The following is a 21,877-nucleotide window of genomic DNA, read 5'->3' as shown; positions in this document are numbered from 1 at the left end:
GACTTACGTTGGGGATGATAGGAGGTGTCAGTGTCCCCTTCTTCAAGCCCTCCCAGTTAAAGCCCTCAAACCACCTACAAAAAAAAGAACAAAACAACCCAGTGGTTCTTACACTTTTTACTCCAAGTAGGCGTTATGAACAGCATTCACTTGAACGCCTGTTCAGAAAAATGTATACAGTGGTACCTCTACTTATGGTATACAGTACATCTACTTACGAACGTCTCTTCATACGAAATCTTCAAGTTACGAAACGCCTCAACAGGAAAATATTGCCACTTGTTACGAAAGAAATGTTAAGATACGAAAGGTAAAAATACAAAATGGCTTGACACTTGCAGCTCCGAGTTTCCTGAACGCAACATACTTATTGCTGTTCTGCCATTGGCCAATCCCTAGCATCTTCCTGGCATCCCATTGACTAAGAGGGACCGCTACCAGATCTGTTTATGTGTGTCGCTATGTGTTTTTGACACCCCTGATATAGGGATGTTAAAACAACAAAAAAAAGACATAATGATGTATTACACATTAAAGTTAAAGAAAAATTTACTAAAATTACCGTTTCAAAATAAAGAACTTTGATGTTAAAGGCAACTGAATGTACTTACAGTGATTCGCGTCTCTCACTCGAGGGAATATAAAGCTGCGAAAGTTCTGAGGGCAGCAAAATCGCGTGGGTTGGCGGAGCCCGGTTTTCAAAGCAAACGCGGTGAAGCGGCATTTAGCCGTTCTGCTGCACGCACATGGAATCAGTTGCCGACAGCAGTGAAGTAGAAATGCCTTTTATGCCTTCATTTTACGTAACAAGCGGCTTTTGTTCTCTTTGCTTCGCCATTGAATGTTTTTTTTCATTATATATCTCACGATAGATAGCATGCTAAAGGAAAACGTTTGCGGAAATCGATTTTTATGTTATGACGTTTTAAACATCATCCGCATCGTTAGGCAAAGCCCCTTTTTGTCTATCTTAAAAACTCGCCTTAAAACACATTTTAGTCTTTGTCTTAGGACTCGGCGTGACACTTGGCTTTTTTTTTTTGTGTGTGTGTTTTATTGTGTTTACAGTTTTTATGTTATTATTGTTTCTGTCTTTGTGTACAGCACTTTTGTATGCAGTTGCGGTTGTTTATCAAGTGTTCCATAATAAAAGAACATTGCGGTCATTCGAGGTGAATTGGTATGCTCACTTGTGCTTTTGGATGTCTTTGACACCATTTTTCAAGTTTCCCAGTCGTTCAGAAGGATTATCCCTGCAAAGACAACGCATGAGTTGCCACGCTAACGTCATAAACGTCCAAAATTCCAAAACAACAACAACAACAAAAAAACGCTCACCTGCATAGCTTTTTGATTAAGTTGGCAGCATTTTTGGTAATTTTCTTTGGGAATTCGATCATGTCGATGCCTCTCAGGATGATGTTGTAAGTCTTCATTGGATCAGGGCCGGAGAACGGAGGGCTAGGAAGACAGCCAGATGTGTTAAACTAGACAAGATGAGTTTTGGTTTCCTTGGAGATAGCATTGATCCCAAGAATTTGATACCTGCCAGTCAGAAGCTCAAACATGAGGATTCCGAGTGACCAGTAATCAGCGGAGATGTCGTGGCCCTTGTTCAGGATGATCTCCGGCGCTACGTACTCGGGCGTCCCGCAGAAAGTCCACGTTTTCTTCCCAAAGCCAATCTTCTTGGCAAAACCAAAGTCCACCTAAGCGAGAAGACAGTTTCAAGCTCGTGGAAAGAGAATCTGGACTATGAGCATCTTGAAGGAGTTCCTACCAGTTTGGCATAACCCCTGTGGTCCAGGATAAGGTTCTCCGGTTTGAGGTCTCTGTAGATGATGCCTTTGGAATGTAGGTAGGCGAAGGCTTCCACCACGCAGCCTGTGTAAAACCTGGTCGTCGAGTCCTCGAATGAACCTCTGGGAAGAGCAAGAGAATCAGAGAATTTACTTAACGGCGGTGCCTTGAGATAATTAATCATTCATTTTCTTCCGTGACCACACTTGTGAGTCGAAATAATGCATCTCAAATCATTTTTCCCCATTGGAAAGGCCATTAATCTGTCCCAGCATTCCCTTAATAATAAATATAACAAAAAGAATGCTGAATGTTTTGTTTTTTTTTCTGTGAGAAAAAAAACACAAGAATAACATAGTTAAGTAGAATGTAAAGAATTAAACCATTCTGCCATCATGATTAATTCATTATGGTGCCTTCTGGTGTGCAACACTTGCCGCCGGGGATCAGTGGAACAAACACAAACAAACAAAGAAGTGTTTACTCAATTACTGTAAATGGACCGGTCATATTGGTTAGGGGGGCGGGGGGGTTGTTTTATTTTTTCAGAGGATAAAGAATATATGTCTTAAGATGCTGTTATATTGTCTGTCTATGTGCTGCGCCGTTGCTCTAGGGTTATAACTGTTCTATGCCATTTCCCATCAGAAAACAATATCTTTGTTTTATGTTTAGTTTGGCAGTAAACTTGAACTGACATGAAAGGCAATCACGTATCAACTGTAAGAAAGACATCTTCAGCGCGTGTTATTAAGTAGCAAAACAGCATACCTGTCTCGGAGAATGGTCCACAGTTCTCCTCCGAGGCAGGCTTCCATCAGCATGTAGAGGTACTTGCTATCCTTGAACGTTCGATAGAGTCTAAAAACACACAGTAGATGGGCCTCAAAATGGCTGCCAAATACCTTAGTGACACACAAATACAGTCATCTCATTGTGTTGCCAGTCAGTCAAAATATCTGGACCCTCAAACCAGTTTTGTACTTCCGTATTAACGTCAAGAACGTTCTCATCCTGCAGTCAAACAATCGTTACAAGACGAGGTGACTCAACTTTATGCAAATAGCGAACAACATGCCCTTTTGCGGGCCATAAAAGGTGCAGCAAATGGCTTTTTCCAATGCTAGATGGCTAATGTGGCTAATTCACAGATCCGTGACCATAAAGACAAGTAGAAATCCAGGAGACGACCATATACGTACTTGTCGTCATTAGCTCAGCGCTGAGAGGAGCACCAACGAGGTCAGTAATAGGATATAACAAAGATCTTATTTTGCTGGTTTGCAAACAGGAGACAGGAATTGTAACAACGTATAATTCATGTACTATAAATAGACGTTAAATATCGTGTTGGAAGGAAAGTAGGCCTATTTTTTACACGACCACTATGTACTGGTAAACCAATATACAAGGTGAAAAATGTTTTTTTTTTCTTGCTGGACCTTTGTACAGTACACCATCTGGATTTTTTGTCGGGTTTTTTTTCTCTCAAAAAATTGCATTTTATTCATATGCCAAGATTATTTAATTACTTTGTTGGAAAATTAATTCGAAAAAGACCTTGAAAAGGATCATCGCAAATTAAATCGCAATGACAATTTTTAAGGATGTCTATATTGCAGATAAGATTATTTCAAAAATCGTTCAGCCCGACTCGCCAAATAATTTTGTGAGCAAATTAAGACTTTTGTGACACCTTTATTTTGGTACTGTGCCGTGACGTTTTCCAAACTCAAAACACGATGCGCCTCGGCGTAACCCTTTCATGCACTAATAATGATAACCTGTAACCTGATAACCTGATAAACTGTCCACTGTAGTGACCGCTGGACGATGGCCATATTGCATAGAACACTGAAGGCCGAGACGTTTATACCGAACAATAAAATCCGAGTGGGCCTCCTGCATGATGAGTTTCTCCGAGCGAATGTGCTCTTGCTGTCTGGTGTCGACGATGTGCCGCTTCTTGAGGATCTTCATGGCGAAGGTTTTGTTCTCGTCGCTCTTGAGCTGAACCTGAAGAGAGACGACGGAAGAAAGAAAACGGAGAGCGTTTAAGCATGCGCGGCCAGCCGAGATGGCGTCATTCATTTTCCCAACCCGAGAGTCACACCTTCCCCTCCTTACCAGCTCCACGCGACCAAAGCCGCCAACCCCCAGCGTGTCGATGATGTTGAAATCGGCCAGATTGAGATTGAAGAAAAAAGCATTCTCGGCTTCGTACCTGCGGATGGTGTGAAGGGGGAGGACGGAGAAGAGGGTGGCGAGAGGGCGGGAAAGACAAGACAAGGAACGGGATTAGACATGAGACGGATGATGAAGGACAAGATAATCCACCTCCAATTTTGCCTTGAAGTTCATTTGTTTGCAAATCTCAGAGGATTATTTGGCAGTAATCTATGATGAAGGATGTGGAGTGTACGAACGCGACAAAACACTTTGCTCGGAAAGAGACTCAAGTCTCCTCAGCTCGCAGGCAATATTAGGGCAAGAGAGAACAAGAACGCGGGACATCTGGCACCCGAAACGCCCGCTCGACCCGTGCGGAAATTCTTTCCACGTGTCCGTCCCTCATCCCCTCACGCCGCCCGTGTGTTTCAGATTATTGTTTGATCCCGATCGAGTTTCATCAGATCAGGATCCGGATCAGCGGGCTCAGTATTCCTCAGGCTCCTTGCGGGTCACTCGGAACATGTAAGGGCGTTTGTAAACGTGCGCGTCAGTTATTTGCACCGCTCAAAGCAGAAATTGGAACTTGAATTTCACGCAGTGTTTTGAATGAACAAATTTAAGATATTATTCACATGTGAGTTTTTGATTTTCCTCTTCATCATCTGGAGAGTGGTGCAGAAAAAAAATATTTAATTCAAATCCCAAACAAAAAGGCCATTTCAGTCTCATTGTGAAATGTCAGAATAATTGACTGCATACCCAATTACACGAACAGACAAGACATGGGCTAATATTTCAAAAGCCCAACCAGCAAAAGCGTCTCCACAAATGGCCTGCAGAGGGCAACATTGCTCTGTTACAACCGGTGCACAGCAAGCTATCAATCTTGATCTGCATGTCTGCGGTAGACTAACGCGGATCAACTGATAACCTCAGAGAGCAGCCGATGTTGTCTGGCCAAGATTAAAAGTGCGTTCTTACGCGTACGTGGATTCCTTTTGCGGTGGGGGCGAAAAAGCAGTTGTTGTTATTCCAGAGAGCTGAAGCCCTCAAAGAATGAGGCCTACAAGCCATACATCAAACCCAAAAGAGATAAGAACTAACCTTGAAATAAAGATCAAGTGCTTCCATCACACAGTTAGCCCACAAATACATACAAGACTGACTTCAGTTTTAGATCAGTTCCACATTTGCCATGTCTGGCCCTAATTCCAACAATAACGCTAACATAAAATTTAAGGCACCCTAACATAAACCCCAAACCCAGCAAACACTTCCTTGTTTTTTAAATTTATGTTTCCCCACCCATTTTACTTTGTACATTTTGTTTGCTAATGCTAACACTAAGCCTATCAAGAACATTTAAAAACATTCAAACAAAAATAACCACAGAAAATGAAACTAAGTACTGAAATAAAAGATAGCTAAAAGAATGTAGTGGCAAGTTACAAGAATCAAGAAAAGGGCGGGCAAAATCCTCTCGGGCCCTTGTAATCTTGGTCACCACCTCTTCCAGCTCCTTCCATTAGGTAGGCGCTGCGCACTATGTTGATCTGTATGTCCCTCTTGCCATCAATTCCTTCCACACTTGACTCAAAATTCCATTGTAGCACCTTGCAAACGTTTGCCGATTTTGCACATCCCTGTGCGATAGCCTGACTGCATAGTTTATTGTAGCTTCGGCTCTGGATTTGTATAATTGTCATTGATCAATATTCCACAGCACTCGACACTCTAAAGTGCTCAAGGACTTTCTACACCATTGCACATTCATCGTTGGATGGCAACGACTGACCCAGTGGTCACTTTAAATGGTGTGCCTATTATCTGCACCATCTGCACATGTGTCATTGTATTGTAAATAGCGCACTATCGGTGACTTTATTTGCGTGACGCTTCGTTGGCGCAGCTGTCGTTGGTCAGTTACCCTCCGTAAAGACTCTATGAATGTGACTCAACCTTCTTTTTTTTTTTTTTTTTAGTCAGTTCAATAGTAGTTTTGCTCATACAACCAGAGATGAGTTTGTGTTTTTATACACCTACAAGATGATCCTGATTCAGAGTAAAAGAAAAAAAAAGATGGCAAAAAATCTTTAAAAGAGCTCAATAATAAGCATGAGAAAAAGGTTTTTAAAGTGGACTGAATCTTATTCCCTTTTTGTGCAGCATAACAGCTCCATGCTGCTTCACCATGTTTGCTTTGAGGGCCAAACTCTCAAGCTTTATCATAAGCCAATTGATAACTAATGATAAAGTTAACTTGAACCGAAGACCCACAGGCAAAGCCTAACACGAACCAAATCCCCAAACCCTAAATCCTGACTTGAACTGCAAAAACTAACCAGAACGGCAAAACCAAACCGAATCCTGAACCCCTTTGCAGAATCTGAAAACCAAAGCCAAGGTCAATTTAGCACCTGAAACCAATGACAACACACGCTACCATGGTAACCGTGGCATGCATGCAACGTTCTGGAGAGAGATTGGTTTTCATTTCACCACTGCTCGGTTTTTAGCCAAGCCCAAAATGTAAGTCCATGATGCTTTAACTTAGCCCCTGGCAATGTACAATCGCATTATTTCCAGGTAGAATGGTACATCGTAATGTTATACAGCAAAATCTTTTCAAAGCGCTGTCTGGCAAAATGGTCCTCTACAGATGGAGGAGCACCCCTGTGGGTGCTAAAACGTGGGGGACTGATGAGGTCATAGAAATAATACAAGCGCCCTGAGTTCAGAGTTAGTTTGTGCTCTGCAGTCTGCTTTCGTTTTCTCTCAGCATGTCTCTAAAACGCACTTATGACCTTTCCATACTTCTTTTTTTTTTACTTTTTCAAATAAAATTGAATACGCCGTTCAACTGTTCAATGTTTCTGAATAACTTTGCTCTTCTTTAACAAGGCACTGAATGGCAAAATCCGAAGTGTACACTGAGCAGTTGGACATTTGCATTCCAAAGTTTCGAGAGGGTCAAAAGTCAAATTAAGTTCATTAAAGTGCATTCTGAAATGTGACAGGAAAGCCCAATAACGTCGGAACTAAGTCGCACAGAATAACAAAACGTGGCAATGCATGTTTACAAAACATGCAGCAAAACAACAAAATATGGCGTCTTTCTATTTCAGGTAATCGCAAACCCCCGCTGAGCCAACGGCGGCGGCTTGATCAAAACCAACGTTGATATTCTTTGAAGGGAAAGCGCTGGGAACAGCGGGGAGCAACTGGAGCTTTACGGCAAGCCAACCAATGGGGAAGATCGTTTCCATCACCGCGGGATGCTGACTCAGGTTTTCCTTGCCGTGCAGCTTTGTCGGTGCTGGGCGGGTACTTCCAGCAAAACGGTGATGCACGTGCAGCCCGGGAAGCGGGGAAGCTCGAGCTAAAAACGCCGCTGACGGGACTTCGGGGAAGAGCAATTGAATTCAAGCAATTTTTAAATCACAAAAACGGCAATTTTATACACACATATATATACTGTATATATATATCTATATATATATATATGTGTGTGTGTGTGTGTGTCTTTTTATTTATTGTTTACACAGAGTTCGTCCCTGCTTAAAAATATTTATAACTGCCTAATCTATATCAATTGATATTTTAGTGATCACAATAGGTGTCAAATATTGGGTGCAGCTCATAATATGTGACACGGCATATTTACACCGCTAGGTCAGTGTTAATCAAATCTTTATTAAGGCAGCTTTTTTTTTTTTTTTTTTTTATACACGTAACTCATAGCCGAGGGTGAATTGATATTCTCTTGTTTCCATGGCGACGGCAACACCGTGTTGCAGGTCGTCTCTTCGCTTTTCTCCCTTTTCAATCATCTGTTGCTATGCGGCAGACCTGAAGGTGCATTTTATGCCTTATACTCGCGCAAAGGAAACTTTTTTTTTTTTTTCGAAACGGTCCATTAACGCTCCCGCCCAGCCGAGCGCAATGCGTGACATGCCCGGTTTGAGCCTTCCATGTCACCTCTTCTTTGGCCACATTCAACGGTCTGAGATTTTTTGATGGGGTTTTTCATCAAACGACGGGCGACCAACTCCTGGCATTTGTCAAAATCGCTCCGATGCATCAGAGTTTTTCCAAAGAAAGTATAACATACAACATGAGTGTCAATCGGGGTATCTTACTTGGCTTTGGCGTCGACGTCCTCATGGCCTTTGCTGGACACGTCCTCCAAGCCTCCAATCAGGTGCTTAAATGAACTGCAATAAAAGAAGAGCTGGCGTCAACAGCGTTTGTGCAGGTGATGACAACACGAAAGGCTGACTGACGAGTTGTCATCAAATATTCATTGGGTGCGCCTGTAAAAAAAAAAAAAAAAGACAGTGCTCATCGTAAGCGACGACAAATTGAGAACACGCGGGAGTTGTTATGACTGTAAAACTATACAACAAAGCTGTGGCTTGTTTGCAAGGTGACCTGATTTTAATTCAAGTGACCCAAATAACCAGTGACTTTGGAACCGCCTTGAGGTCTTGACTGTATGACTTGGATTGATGAAGAAACTGGAGTGGGCGAATTGCATTCTTTACCTTCATTTACAGGAGGAGAATTCAATGTTTTATGGCCACGTTATTGGGAGTGTACCGAAAAACGATTTGGATCGAAAAATCGGTTTTGGATTCAGATGATGTGAATGCATCCAATCAAATCGTATTGAATCGTTCCACTTTTGAATGTACCCTCCTGTATCGAGCTAGGTATCGAATCTTTAATTGGAGAGGCACACACCCCAATCCAATCTGGGGGGGCGGGGAGGGATTTGCATTTTGGAGATTAAGAATCTGACCTCCATTGACTGAAAATCACCCCGGTCACTGTTTTTGTGCCCATTTTGTGGCATTTTGCTGCTCAGGAACTAGTTTGAGAGAGAACCTTGGCTTGGACAAAAGTAGTCCTTTGCCACCATGCTGGTACGAAGGAACTATGTGAAAGTGAGTTGAGGAGCTGTGTTTAGATAAAAGTAGTGCGATGGCACCATCTTGTGTCAATTTTGGTGAATTAGAACAACGCCTCTTCATAACCAAGAATCGAGCCACCCGTCAAACCAACAGACCAAGTCGAACAACCTTTCTGTAAGGTCTGTGCAAGAAAAACACACAAGCGTCTCCCAAGCGCCGCAAATAATACCCTCCCAAGTTGCACTCCTGGCTTCATCATTTCCACCTGCTCCGCTCTCTTCAAACAATTCAAAAGAGCAGAAAAAAAATATGCTCACAAAAACACAATTCCACTCAGGCCTCATTAAGCTGTCACACCAAAAAATGTCATACATCTGCTGAGAGCATTGTGTCGCGAATTGTGCCGTTTGCCTCGCCCATTAATGGCCCCGCCGCTTGTTTCCACTCTGGCAATAAACGCGCATGGGCGAAAGGGGGGGGGGGGGGGGGGGGGGGATGCAGTCACACATATCGAGCTCTCTCTGCAGGTTGAGAAACAATCGGACACGTGTTTGAACGGCAGGCAGAGAGCGAAAGGCAACGGTCATCACCTGTGCGGAATGACTCTGTCATTATCCGCGCCGTTAGCTCAGAGGAAGGCTCATTTGAGTCCGCTATACTCCACAGCTGGGCCCTTGGTAAGACGATAGCCCCCCCCCCCCCCCCACACCCACCGCACCCCCCGTAAACCTCGTCCACTTCGTTTATTCCCACCACAAGACTTAACACTCCTCGGATAAAGCGTTCCCTCAGATGTCGGGCTTCTTTCAGGGTCAATAAACATGAGGAATGCGCTTATTATCCGTGGCAATCAAAACAACAACAGCCCCCGCTGCTGGCTTATTCCCGTATTCTGAATTCCTACACCTGTCCTCTCGGCGCCGCTCCTCAAAGCAAAGCATTACTTTCCTTTAGGGCCGAAGAAGAAAAAAACAAAACATTTGCATGCAAATGAGCCGAGCACAAAGGCAACTCGCCGCGGTGAGCGGAATATGAGAGATGAACGTCTTTCAGGAGATGGATCGGCGTGAGCATCATCTGATTGTTCTTTCGTCAAGAGATCTGATCCGCTCCTTGTATGGAAATGGGTACAAACACTGGAACGGAAAGAGAATTTTCACGTACTGGAAGAATTTTGACTGCGGTACGTTTCATTTTAGCATCTTTGTCACTCATGACTACAACATCATCATCCATCATCATCAACACGCACCATCAGCACTGGCGCCCCCCAAGGATACGTCCTCTCTCCACTGCTCTTCTCCCTCTACACGAATGGCTGCACCTCAACGCACCGGGCCGTCAAACTCATAAATTTTGCAGACACCACAGTCATCGTTCTCTTTTGGGTTTCGGTGTGAGTGTGAGAGTGGATGGTTTTTCGTCTGTGTGTGTGCCCCGTGATTGGTTGGCAACCGTTTCAGGTTGTCTCCCACCTACTGCCCAAAGACAGCTAGGATAGGCTCCAGCATCCCCCGCGACCCTTGTGAGGATAAGCGGATCGGAAAATGGATGGATGGATGGATGTTGTCCGTAGGTCGCGGTTTAGCTGGGCATAATCCAATCGGTCACAATGACCAAGTATGTCGGAGTAACTCGATCTTCTTACGCACGTGAGCAGGTTCCGAATGTTTCAGAAATGGGAATTTTGAACTTCACCTGAATATCGTGCGGCATGTAAACATGGTCCCGTCATTGCGGAGTTAATACATTAACTATGTGGTTAAGCCACTATTACGAAATGGGTTAATTGATCTCTATGATTCACTGCAGATTATTGCACCGTATTCACAACTTTCCCGTTGATTGATTCCATCGACTAAAACGGTTAAAACCAACAAATGAAAGTGTCACCATTTATTGTCATAGTTGAAGGATACTCACTCTCGATCAATGACGAGGCAGGTGACCGCCTCTGCTGCAATAACATTGGCAGTCCTGATGTCCTCCCTGTAGAAGGGGGGAAACAAAACTATTAGCCACAAGAGAACATGTAAGAACTTTCACTTTCCATTGACCGTGAATTGATCATCAAATGCGGAAGCTGAGTCGCACGTTGCGCAATCGGTTGTCGTCAAACATGACACTTGCTCATATTTGAAGTCCAACCCATCATATGATTGGCATTCCTCATCCGACGAGTTGCTCCAATCGCACGAATCCTCCGAGTCGGTGTTCCAACAGTCCATCGGTAACGTAGTTGCCTCCAATAAAACACTAAACTAAAAAAGAACCGCGCCGCCGAAAAAGACAAGCCAACTCTCAGATTGACATCCCGTCAGGCGATTATTTGGACACTTGAAGGGGCTCAGCTCCACTCCAGTGCGTGCGGTCCATCACTCAGTGTGTCTCTGCGTAACTTATGGAAGCCTATTTCAATGATGGTCCATTGCAACTCCCTCCTCCTCCTCCTCCTGGCGCACTTGGGCGCACACCCCGCCTCGAGGCCACCCCCCCCCCACACACACACACATTCCGTACGCTACGAATAAAGGTCACAGCTGGTGAGTTTTGATCGGCGTTGGGCGCGTAAGAGAGCTGAAAGGAGGACGGAGCTGTTTGTCAAGGCCAGTGGAGGTTTTAACAGTTGATGGATCGGGGGCCCCTCTGTGCAAGTGGGGGGCCACATGGACAACTTTATCACAGGGCGTAGTTTTCTTTTTGGGGTGAAATAGAAATAAGGAAGTGAATCGTGAGTTTTGGCGCTGTCTGGCATCTACTGGATTCTGGCTAGTGATGTCCGGTTAACAATTTTTTATTTTTTTTTTAGCACCCAAGTCCAATGTTTTTTTGTTTTTTTTTTAAAAATAAAGTATCGCTACAATTTTTTTTATACAGCCGTAAGTTAGCAATGGTTCAACTCAAATGAACAAATCAAATATGTTATTCTTTAGAAATTAAGAAATTTCAAAATTTAGCTCAAAATTTCGTGATGGGGCCCCGATTTCTGATCGCATGATCGGATCAGGACAATTTTATTTTATACATGACTAAGATATGCAACTCCCTACATATGTACATATCACCAGTATCCAAAGCGAACATTCTAACATTTATTTATTTTTTTTGAAAGGAGGCTGAAGGCAAGGCCAAGAAGTTAACTTGTTTCACTTTCATCAAAGTTCTTGTTACGCACCAGCTGTGATTTGACACGATTGCTGCAAGAAGGTGTCACTCTACTTCACAAAAAGAAAAAAAAAAAAAGAAAAATGGGTGTCCCCTCTACAACTGGAGCGGGCTCATTTTTAATTCATGCCACATATGCGCCAGACAAGGACACAACAAGAAAGCTGCCTTTACGTGCCTGGCAGACAGTCTCATCATTCCCAGATTGCATTGAAACTACTTGAGAAGAAGTTTTATTTCCATTTTTAAGGCAACTCAATGTGCTTCACACAAGCAAAGACACGACCCAAAAAATGTTTAGAAGACCTTAATCACAGGTATGAGTTTCTAAGGCAAAAGTTTATTACAATTGCAGTGTTCAACAAGAAAATGATTAAATAAAATACAATTTATGTTGTGAAGTGAGTGGTAATATATTTTATTGTTAATTTTAAAGGCCAAGTGTGAACGTAGATTCCAAAGCCAATATTTATTTGATAAAAGTATCATCAATCATATATTATTATCATTATTGTTATTGGAGATTTTGTCACAAATTCTCGAAGTCTAAAATTGGATTAAAATTGGTAATATTGTGAAATACAATTACTGAATAAAATACAATCAACACTGAATAATCGTCTGAAATACATAAAAAAAATTAAAACAATGATTATGATGATATCTGACAGTGCCAATCAAAAGCTAAGATTAAAAAACAAAAACAAAACAAAAAAAAAAAACCAGCCTTGGAAGTAATTAGTTTGTGTCTAATGAAGTGCCAGCTGCCTGTAAACTGAAAAGGATTTTGACTCGAACTCTTACATAATATCGTTTCAATGCAAACAAGCAGATCACACTTGGTTTTCCGAATGACGCAAATACATCAAACCGGGCCTGCACATGTGCTGTGCATCCTTTTGTTTTTCAACGCTGATGAGCGACAGCTAATGACATCCACGATCTGGTACGGGAGCTAATTCACAACCCCCCCAAACAAGAAAGCCTGTGTCACTTAATTGCCATGACGACGACGATGCACAACAAGGCCAAGGGACGCATGTTTCAAAATAATGGTTACATAAGCATGAATCCGGCCTACGTGACCTTAAGGGTTCATTTGTGTCTTATGACACCCGCCCCCAACATAGTGTGCCGTTGCGTTGACAAGGTTCGCAACCGTATCCGTCATTTGCACACTTCGGAGGCTTAAATCAGCCACTAAGCCAACGAAAACAAACGAGGTGCTTTTTAATTAGCCCAGAACAAACAAGCCGTCCGGGGTGCATGTACATACTAGCTCAGATGCTAAAAGTGGGGAAGAATGTTCTTTTGCAGTCACTGGCGGTGTTGATTACCGACGGAGAGGCCAGGACTTAACCTGGTAATTTGACAGCGATCTAGTGTCCTGCGAAAAGGGTTATAAAAATAATATACAAGCACGCAGCCTCGCTGTGCGGGCCAAACGGCAACATGAGCATGTAACAAGTGATTTGTACTTTACTCCACTGCCAAATACTTGGAACGTTTTGGGCCTTTCACGGCAGAATAGAAGGAGCAGAAAATCAATCAATCTATCAATCAAGCTGAAACACGCTTGGCCCTCTTGATTGTTCCGCTGAACGTTAGGGCAAGCCCCCTCACTGCCCATCTTTAAAACTCTTTTTTATTCTTTGGCTTTTGATTCAGCATGGAACTTGATTTTTAGTTTTCCTCTTTTTTGTGCTTCCTGCTGTCTTCGTTATTAATTGGTTGTTTTATTGTCTTAATTATTGTTGCTCCATGTACAGCACTTTGTATACAGCTGTGGTTGTTTTAAAGTGTTCTATAAATACAGCTGAGATGATTTGAGAGAATCTATCTATCTACTTAGCTAAAGTGCTAGGTAGCTTGACAGGTAGTTAGCTATCTACCAAGTTAGCTATCGAGCTAGTTAGTGAGAGAGAGAGAGAGAGAGAGAGAGAGAGAGAGAGAGAGAGAGAGAGAGAGAGAGAGAGCTAATATCTATCTACTTAGCTAGAGTGCTAGTTAGCTTGATGGGTAGTTAGCTATCGAGCAAGTTAGCTATCCATCGAGCTAGTCATAGATAGATAGCTAGATAGATAGATAGAAAACTGATAGAAAGCATCATGTCAGGTGTCCCTGCTCGTCCACCAACATTACAGGCCCCTAAAGCAAAAAATCAAGGGTCACCACCAAACCAGTATCGCTTCAAAGTGATTCGGGTATTAAATGAAATATTATTCCTAAGGGTGAAAACGGAAGCAAGTGCTTGAGTGGTTTTAAAAGAAAGATAGCGAAGAAAATACTTAAAGGATGTGGCAATAAAAGCCTGAGAATGTTAGAAACTATTCCGATGCTCTTTTTATTCCTCCCTGGTGTCAAAAGTCAGACACGCAGTTGACAGCTTCGGCTGGCCGACAGATGCTTACGAGGGTGTTGCCCATGCTTGAGAATTTGGCGCTCAAGCCTTAGCTGGCTTGAAATGCTTGACAGCGTTAACACCTAACTCCTTCCTTCGCCTACTCCATTCCGAAAATATTGTGCGAACCCGTGGGTAACGCTGACTTGCTGTTGCTCTTCACACTCGGGGATGTTTATGAATTAGAAAAGCAGCAATGTGGGATTATTGTTGAAAAATGGCCTCAGGGGAGCTTCAGGCTTGAACGTCATGTACAAGAAATCAGTGGAAACCTCTCCGGTGGAACTCTTGCAATTTGTTTGGCTTTCAAATTCCTATTGAAATAGAAATACAGAAAAAAAACCACTATACGACTTCAGATTTTTTGGAATCAACGCTAAGGTGATTTCAGTTGTCACAAAGTCAACCGCAAACGCGTGTGCCTTCTTCTTTTTCACATTTCATGTACTGATTCGCTTAGCTGGCAGCCACAGTGATCAATTGTCACCGACGGCCGACGCCATTTTGCGGAATCGATACCTCATTCTTTCAAATCACATCTAAGAGGTAAAAACACAACAATCTCTTAACTCATCCCAAATCTAAACGTTGCTTTAAAAAAATGAAAATTAAAAATCTAAAGCCTTCATTGTCATTCTATGCCATGCACAATTATTTTACTTCAATTCCTTCCTGCTTGCATTCTGAGCCTGTTGGCCAAGGTTGGTACACGTATGCACTTTATTCACTATACACCCAGTCACAAAAGTACACACAACAGCACAGCCAGGGGTCAAGGGTAAGCTCTGCGCATTGACGTTGATGGATATCCACCTGATCTTCAAGAAGTTCACACTTCTTGACATATGCTGTTAGCGACATCCAAACAAAAGCCCGAACCTACAGAGATGACATATGGAATTCTTGATGTTCTATATGGAAGACCTCGCAAAACATAAATAAAATGTAATCTAATCATTGTGGAGCTTAGAAGCGCTCATGCTCGCAAACACTGTTGCCGTCAGCAGGAGAACTCGCTTTGATTCTCCTCGCAGGATGAAAAGGATGAAAATGCTGGTCAAGAGAAACCTTTTGGGGGCGAGGGGGAGGAGGGGGGGGGCGTTGGTTTTCATCCACCGACACATAGTTAACTTGCTAATCAAAAGCCTGCCTTGCAAGATGGCCGTCATCGGCCGTCATTTCCATTCGGCCGAGACATAGCCATCAAAGCTCGGCCGGCTCAAGACGACGCAGCGGACAAAAGGGGCGCTCGGCACAATAAAAGATGATAATCACGGCGTCCTTATTGCGGCATGGAGATCACGTTGTGTGAATAAACAAACGATGAGACGATCTTTTCAGGATGGCCTCTTTTGAAATTGCATTTTGGGAAAACATGTTATGTAATAATTGTGCAAGAACACTGCTCTTTCAGTTTTAGCAACACTTTACAGTTTCATTTAAAAATCTTATTTCATCGTTTTGTCCCTCCCACACTCATGAAATATTTTCAATATTTTTTTAAACACTTCCTACACCGGTATCCATCCACCCACTTGAGAGTTTCAACTGCGCTGACACAACATCACCAGCTTGGAAGTGATTGCTGAGCTAATCTGTTGTTTTCATACAAAATTTATTAAAGAAAAAACCCCGTCAAATTAACCCAAATAGTGGTCAGTCGCTTTTTGACTCATAATTGGGTTATTTTTTGACTGTTTACAATTTGCTCTTTTGTGGTCATAAATAGATACAGTAGGAATATAATGTATTATCGAATAGAATGTATTGAAAATAAAACATGCATCGTAGTGCTTGCATACAGGTATTTGCCTTTAAGAGGCGGAGCCTGGTGGAGTGGCATGTGATGTCGGCGAGCCATTGTGTTGACTATTCTCCCGGTGTTCAAGAATAATATTGAACATAAGACAAAGACAAGTTTGTATTTGAAAAATGGCAACAAATAAAATGGCTGCGTCAAACCCGAATGGAAAACTTGCTGTTTGTTTTACTAGTTACTATCCCCCCCCCCCTCCAAAATGCGGTGTTATGTAATTACGTAAGACAACTAGTGGTGGCCCAAGACTTCTGCAGAATACTACGTGATGTCATCTCATCTTTTTTTGAATGGTGGCACAGATGCCGGATCCATTATCAAGAGCGTGCTGTCACGATCTCATTCACATCGCTTGCCGGGTCAGATTTCAATTTGGAACGACCGACCGACCGAAGATCCGACCCCTCCTCGTCACGCATGTCGTGACGAGGAGGGGTCTAATTTCAAAGCGTCATGAGTCGGTAACATACGGCCAAGGTCAGGCCATCTGCACCGCACCAGCTGTCTCGTACAACTGAGTGGTTAACCGGTTGCTAAAATTGTCGTCCGTGGTCATTAAAACACGCATCGAATATGAAACAATCGTGCGCAGTGACGCCAGGAAGACGTTTGTGGAGTATGACCACATTTTTCAGTCGCAACCAAATCTAACGTGCTCCAACTGCGAAACTGAATATCAGATTCAAGTTTGCCATCACCGTGAGATACTAGTGGTGAGAATGTGTTGCCCAAAGAATAGTCGAGGTATTTTATTTTTGCTGAAGCAAAACGCTTTAAGGTGCAATCAGCAGAAAATTGCACACGCAGTTAATGGAAAGTGGCTTTGGAACAGAAAGGAAATGACCGACTTGAATGTCGTGACAACAAAAACATCTTCAATCTTAAACCATAATAAAAAGAAATATTGTAGAATTTTAAATTAAGGTTAGGAGGTCAAAGTAGGGTTCTCAACTATCGTTCAGGTTTTGAATTTGGGTTTTAAACTATGGTTAGGGTTTCAAAGTAGGGTGTTAAACTCGGGTTAGTGCTTCAAATTAGGGTTCCAAAATTGGATTGGGATTTCAAAGTTGGGTTTTAAACTAGGTTTCCGGTTTCAAAGTAGGGTTAGGTTGCAAAATAGGTTTTTAAAACTAGGATCAGGGTGTCAAAGTCAGACTTAAAATAAGGGTTAGTGCTTCAAATTAGCATTTGCGAGTAGGGTTGGTGTTTCAAAGTAGGGTTTTAAACTAGGATTAGGGTTTCAAGGTAGAGTATTAAATTAGGGCTAGGGGTGAAAATAGGGTATTAAACTAGAGTTAGGGTTTCAAATTGAGGTAGTAACCTCGGGTGAGGGTTTCAAATTAGGGCATTACACTAGAGTTGGGGTTTCCACGTAGGGTTACAAATTACTGTTAGGGTTTCAAAGTAGGGTTTTAAACTGGGGTTGGGGTTTCTAAATTGGGTTTTAAACGATGACTAGGATTGGTAACTACGGGTTAGGCTTTCAAATTAAGGTTTTTAACTTGAAGATGAGTTTCAAAGTAGGGTTTTATACTATACTTGATGCAAAACGTTGACATGTCAGACCCCTGACACCGAGCAGAAAGTGGTGCCAAATATTTTTGCTTTTGAAACAGAGCAATTTTTTTCACATTACAATTGCACTACTTTTTTTCTGGACTTTACAGAACCATCAGTCAAGTTTCTTTAATAAGATGCAAATAATGCTGACATTGGCAAACACGAACAGCCCCCACACCAACTTAGTTTAACAATTGGATAAAATTATAGTGTTCCCTGCTATATCTTACAAGTGATCATTTATTTAAATGTTTTTTTCACAGTATAAAAGCCCATTTTCAAGATTACCTCGTCTTCAAACGGATTATTTGATGCCCGTGCGAGCAAATATTTTGCAGTGCCATGACTGACCAGAAGAGGGCGACATCCTCTTTTTTTGCAATTGCCTGCTTCACGACCTCACTCCTCTCCTCTCAAATGTGCTTCTCCATCCCTCTCCCTTTTCGTTTCATTTTAACTTCCTCATCAAGGGAGGAAAAAACCATTTAAAAAAAAAGAAAAAGCACGAGCAGGCAAAAGAACCGTCTGAGTAAAAATAGCTTTCGTGGCTCCGGCCATCTGCGCCAGACAAAATATATTATTTATTGTACTTATAGGTAAGTGTTCTTCAAGACAAAAGTGTTTATGATATGACTCAGAGTATTTGCAGTGGCCGTGGGGCACTCGAGGCTTCAAGTAGACACAATCTGGCGCTTTGCTGGGCGCGTGCGTGCATGCATGCGTGTAGGCGCAGTCCAATTACGTCTCCAGAGATGTAATTGTCGGCTTTATTGCGAATGTTTACCGCCATGTGTGTATTTTGTTTTTCTTTTGATTTTCATGTCAATTACAAAATGGGTGAAGATAACCATAAAACAGGAGATGGGAGCAAATGGCGATGCTATACTAGGTAGATGTATGATGAAAATAGAGCATGGGTCATGATAGCAAGTAGAGAGTTCTGTAGCTCTTAAAAAAAAGAATAAATAACTACTAAAAATGCTCTCAAACTGCTGGCAATCAAGGAGATGTTAGGTTCAAAAATGATTTCCATACTTACAAATTATGTATGCGTTTACATCTTTCTAGGTCAGTGACGTATACTGACAAGCAGGACAATGTAATGTTTTTCCACTGAATGGTAGAAGGGACATCAGGAATCTAATTAACTACTTTTTCGGAAAAGTATATACAGTATATATATATATATATATAAATATATTACTTTTGTGTAACCAAAATTTCTTCAAAAAGGCAGATTTATTTTTAAAAATCCCTTAAAAACTGGAAAATAAAATGTGTAATATTGTGTAAAATATATTTGCGAATCCACAGGGGCCAAACGGTAAGTTTACAATTGTCGACTGTAGTTGTAATATCACCATTCACCAGTAGATGGCAGACATGGGTTCGTTGTGATCACAATGGATCTTATACTGTCCTATACTACATGAGTTGACCTAATTTATACGGTATATATATGTATATATATAGAGAGAGAGAGAGAGAGAGAGAGAAAATTTTTTGGTGGATTTGGAATGATAAGCAGGACAAACATAATAGCGCAACATTTTAAAATTTTGATTGTGGATTTTGTGGGGAAGGGAAAAGTTGCACCAAATGAGTTTTTGCACTTCATGCTGGTTTGCTGTTCAGCCTTTTTCTGCCCTCTTTGAATGGTTGTTTTTATGCAAGAGAGCCCTTTTCACTGGGGGAAAAAATGGTGGTTTGTTTCAAATGCTTTTGTTGTTGGGTGGAGCACAGTGGATCTTTTATAGATGTATTATGAAAACTTTTATATATTAACAGCACATAGGCACATATTTGTATTTTTGTCATACATCTGGTTAGGAAGTGTGTGGGCCTATGTGCCACCCCTGATAGCAAAAAAAAAAAACCCCAAAAGAATTGCGAACCCACAGGAAGCATTTAAGTTGCCCAGCCCTGAGCTAGCTTTAAAAAAGGTTTGGAAACAGCGCGCGGCTCCCAGTGCCATCATCTCCCCCCCCTGCATTTCCACTCCAACACCATCAGCAAGTGCCCCGGCCCGCCTGTCGCATTTGAAAACATTCGCACCTGTCAAGCGGAGTGAGCACTGGCAACAACAACCAAATAAAAAAAAAAAGATAAACAGAACGGCGTTACCATAAGAGACAGGCGGAAGATGGATCGCAAATTAGAGAGGATAAGGATGTGCGAGGCAATGGTAGAGAATGTGGCTGACAGTGACAGAAATCGAAACGGAGAGAAGATCGAAATGGAAAGAGGCAGCGTCGTTAGGCATCAACAAACCCTTGCAGCGCCTTTTCCCCGAACCAGTCGCCCTTTCCCAAGCTGCGCAGGTAGACGGGCTCTCCGTTGGGTGGGTCCTCCCTGGTCACATTAACCTAGAGAGAAAGAGAGAGAGAGAGAGAGACCAGCTGAGGTGTCACACGACCGTCAATCAAAAAAAAAAAAAAAAGGCGCATCTCCCACACAATGTACGCGAGAATAAATAGGCGAGCTGTGGACACGGATCACTTCATTAGCGGCGAGACGTTTGAGTAACGGTGGCCGCGCACCTCAGGAACTTGACTTGTCAGAGGGAATGACGCCTGACATTCTTCGAGGAAGCTGTTGATTTGGCTTTTTGCGCATTTTCATGCCTCGCATGAAAGGATCCCATAGACCAGTGCTTATTAAAATACGTGAAAAAAATACCCCTTTTCTCGCTAATACCCCTTTTCCACCACCCAAAAAATAAAAATAACAATATGGCGCTTGTTCGGTGCCAGAGCAAGTGCTGTGCTTCGTTAATGCTGAACAAGTTTGTGTTTGGTTTTTCCACCGGCAAAGAGCCAAGTAGGAGCGATGACATTACGTCATCGGGAAGCGTCCAAACACCACAGCTTACATCAACGTTTCCTCAAGAGCCCCTGTGCCATTAATAATAATAATAATCATCATCTTCATCATCATCATCATCCATCCCTCCATTTTCTGATCTGCTTTATCCTCACAAGGGGTGCGGGGGATGCTGGAGCCTATCCCAGCCATCCGCGGGCAGTAGGCGGGGGACACCCTGAACCGGTTGCCAGCCAATCGCAGGGCACACAGAGACGAACAACAATCTGCGCTCACACTCACGCCTAGGGACAATTTAGAGTGTTCACTCAGCCTGCCATGCATGTTTTTTTTTTGAATGTGGGAGGAAACCGGAGTACCTGAAGAAAACCTGCGCAGGCACGGGGAGAACATGCAAACTCCACACAGGGAGGCCGGAGCTGGAATTGTACCTCTGCACAGTGACGTTGACACACTAACCACTGGCCCACTGGGCCGCCTCATAATAATTTGGGGTTGAGACTTATGACCGAAGACTATTTGAGACAAGGAACACGACTTTTATTTTGGATCTGCTGTCATTGAAAACCACTAACATTTTCGGCCGTAATGCTTCCAAACTCATTGAGTGTTTTCCAAAGTGTGTGTGTGTGTGTGTGTGTGTGTGTGTGTGTGTGTGTGTGCGCGCGCGTGCGAGTCTGTGTGTGGCAGGATGCAAGATATAATCATGCGTCCTCTACAGAAAGTTCCCCGCTCTGTTGTCTCCTCGGAGGGGAAATTAAGGGAAATAGCCATGTGGGAAAAGGTCAAATCCGTGCATGTGGCGCGCGCGCGTGTGTGTGTGTGTGTGTGTGTGAGTATAAACAAAGTGCGACAGAACATTCCTTCATCGCCCTCACACCCCACTCACCCATTTTTATTGTACTTGGGGCATTTCTGGTGTCACTGTGAGGACGCTATTATTGACAAGAAGATAATGCCGAAGAGGAAGGTGTCATGGGCCGGAGGGCCAGGGAGGGGGACCGCACAGAGACATGTCGGCGTGGTGCTAAAAGCCTGAATGGCGGCGATGAAAGCAACTCTTCCTCTCCCGCAAGATACGGTGGCTGATTCCAAGCCGCAATTCCCAATCAGGTCATTTTCCTGCGCTCACCTTTCCTTTACTGATGATGAAGAAGGTGTCTCCTCTGGCCCCCTGTCGGATGATGTACTCGCCGTCCTCGTAATGGGTCTGCCAAAAGAAGAAAA

The 21,877-nt window shown here is 42.8% G+C and overlaps 1 protein-coding gene across 2 annotated transcripts in view; it reads right to left on the bottom strand.

The window, feature by feature from the left end:
• LOC147198956 (cGMP-dependent protein kinase 1) overlaps positions 1 to 21,877 on the bottom strand; it is an 86,033-nt gene that overhangs the window by 205 nt on the left and 63,951 nt on the right. For both annotated transcript variants that reach the window (XM_086121757.1, XM_086121756.1), the window contains exons 6-17: positions 21,783 to 21,860; positions 20,099 to 20,193; positions 10,809 to 10,874; positions 8,112 to 8,186; positions 3,928 to 4,024; positions 3,677 to 3,816; positions 2,572 to 2,661; positions 1,781 to 1,922; positions 1,546 to 1,709; positions 1,339 to 1,461; positions 1,191 to 1,253; positions 8 to 74 (exon numbers count right to left, since the gene is read on the bottom strand). In XM_086121757.1, coding sequence (XP_085977883.1) covers positions 8 to 74; positions 1,191 to 1,253; positions 1,339 to 1,461; positions 1,546 to 1,709; positions 1,781 to 1,922; positions 2,572 to 2,661; positions 3,677 to 3,816; positions 3,928 to 4,024; positions 8,112 to 8,186; positions 10,809 to 10,874; positions 20,099 to 20,193; positions 21,783 to 21,860 — 1,200 coding nt within the window. The remainder of the gene's footprint in view (positions 1 to 7; positions 75 to 1,190; positions 1,254 to 1,338; positions 1,462 to 1,545; positions 1,710 to 1,780; positions 1,923 to 2,571; positions 2,662 to 3,676; positions 3,817 to 3,927; positions 4,025 to 8,111; positions 8,187 to 10,808; positions 10,875 to 20,098; positions 20,194 to 21,782; positions 21,861 to 21,877) is intronic.

This window comes from Hippocampus guttulatus, chromosome 10 (genome assembly GCF_054856545.1).
Source record: "Hippocampus guttulatus isolate MCC_2025c chromosome 10, RoL_Hgut_1.0, whole genome shotgun sequence".
NCBI classification, from domain to species: Eukaryota; Metazoa; Chordata; class Actinopteri; order Syngnathiformes; family Syngnathidae; genus Hippocampus; species Hippocampus guttulatus.
Note: the sequence above shows the minus strand (reverse complement) of the source record. Positions and strands in the feature narration are given on the sequence as shown.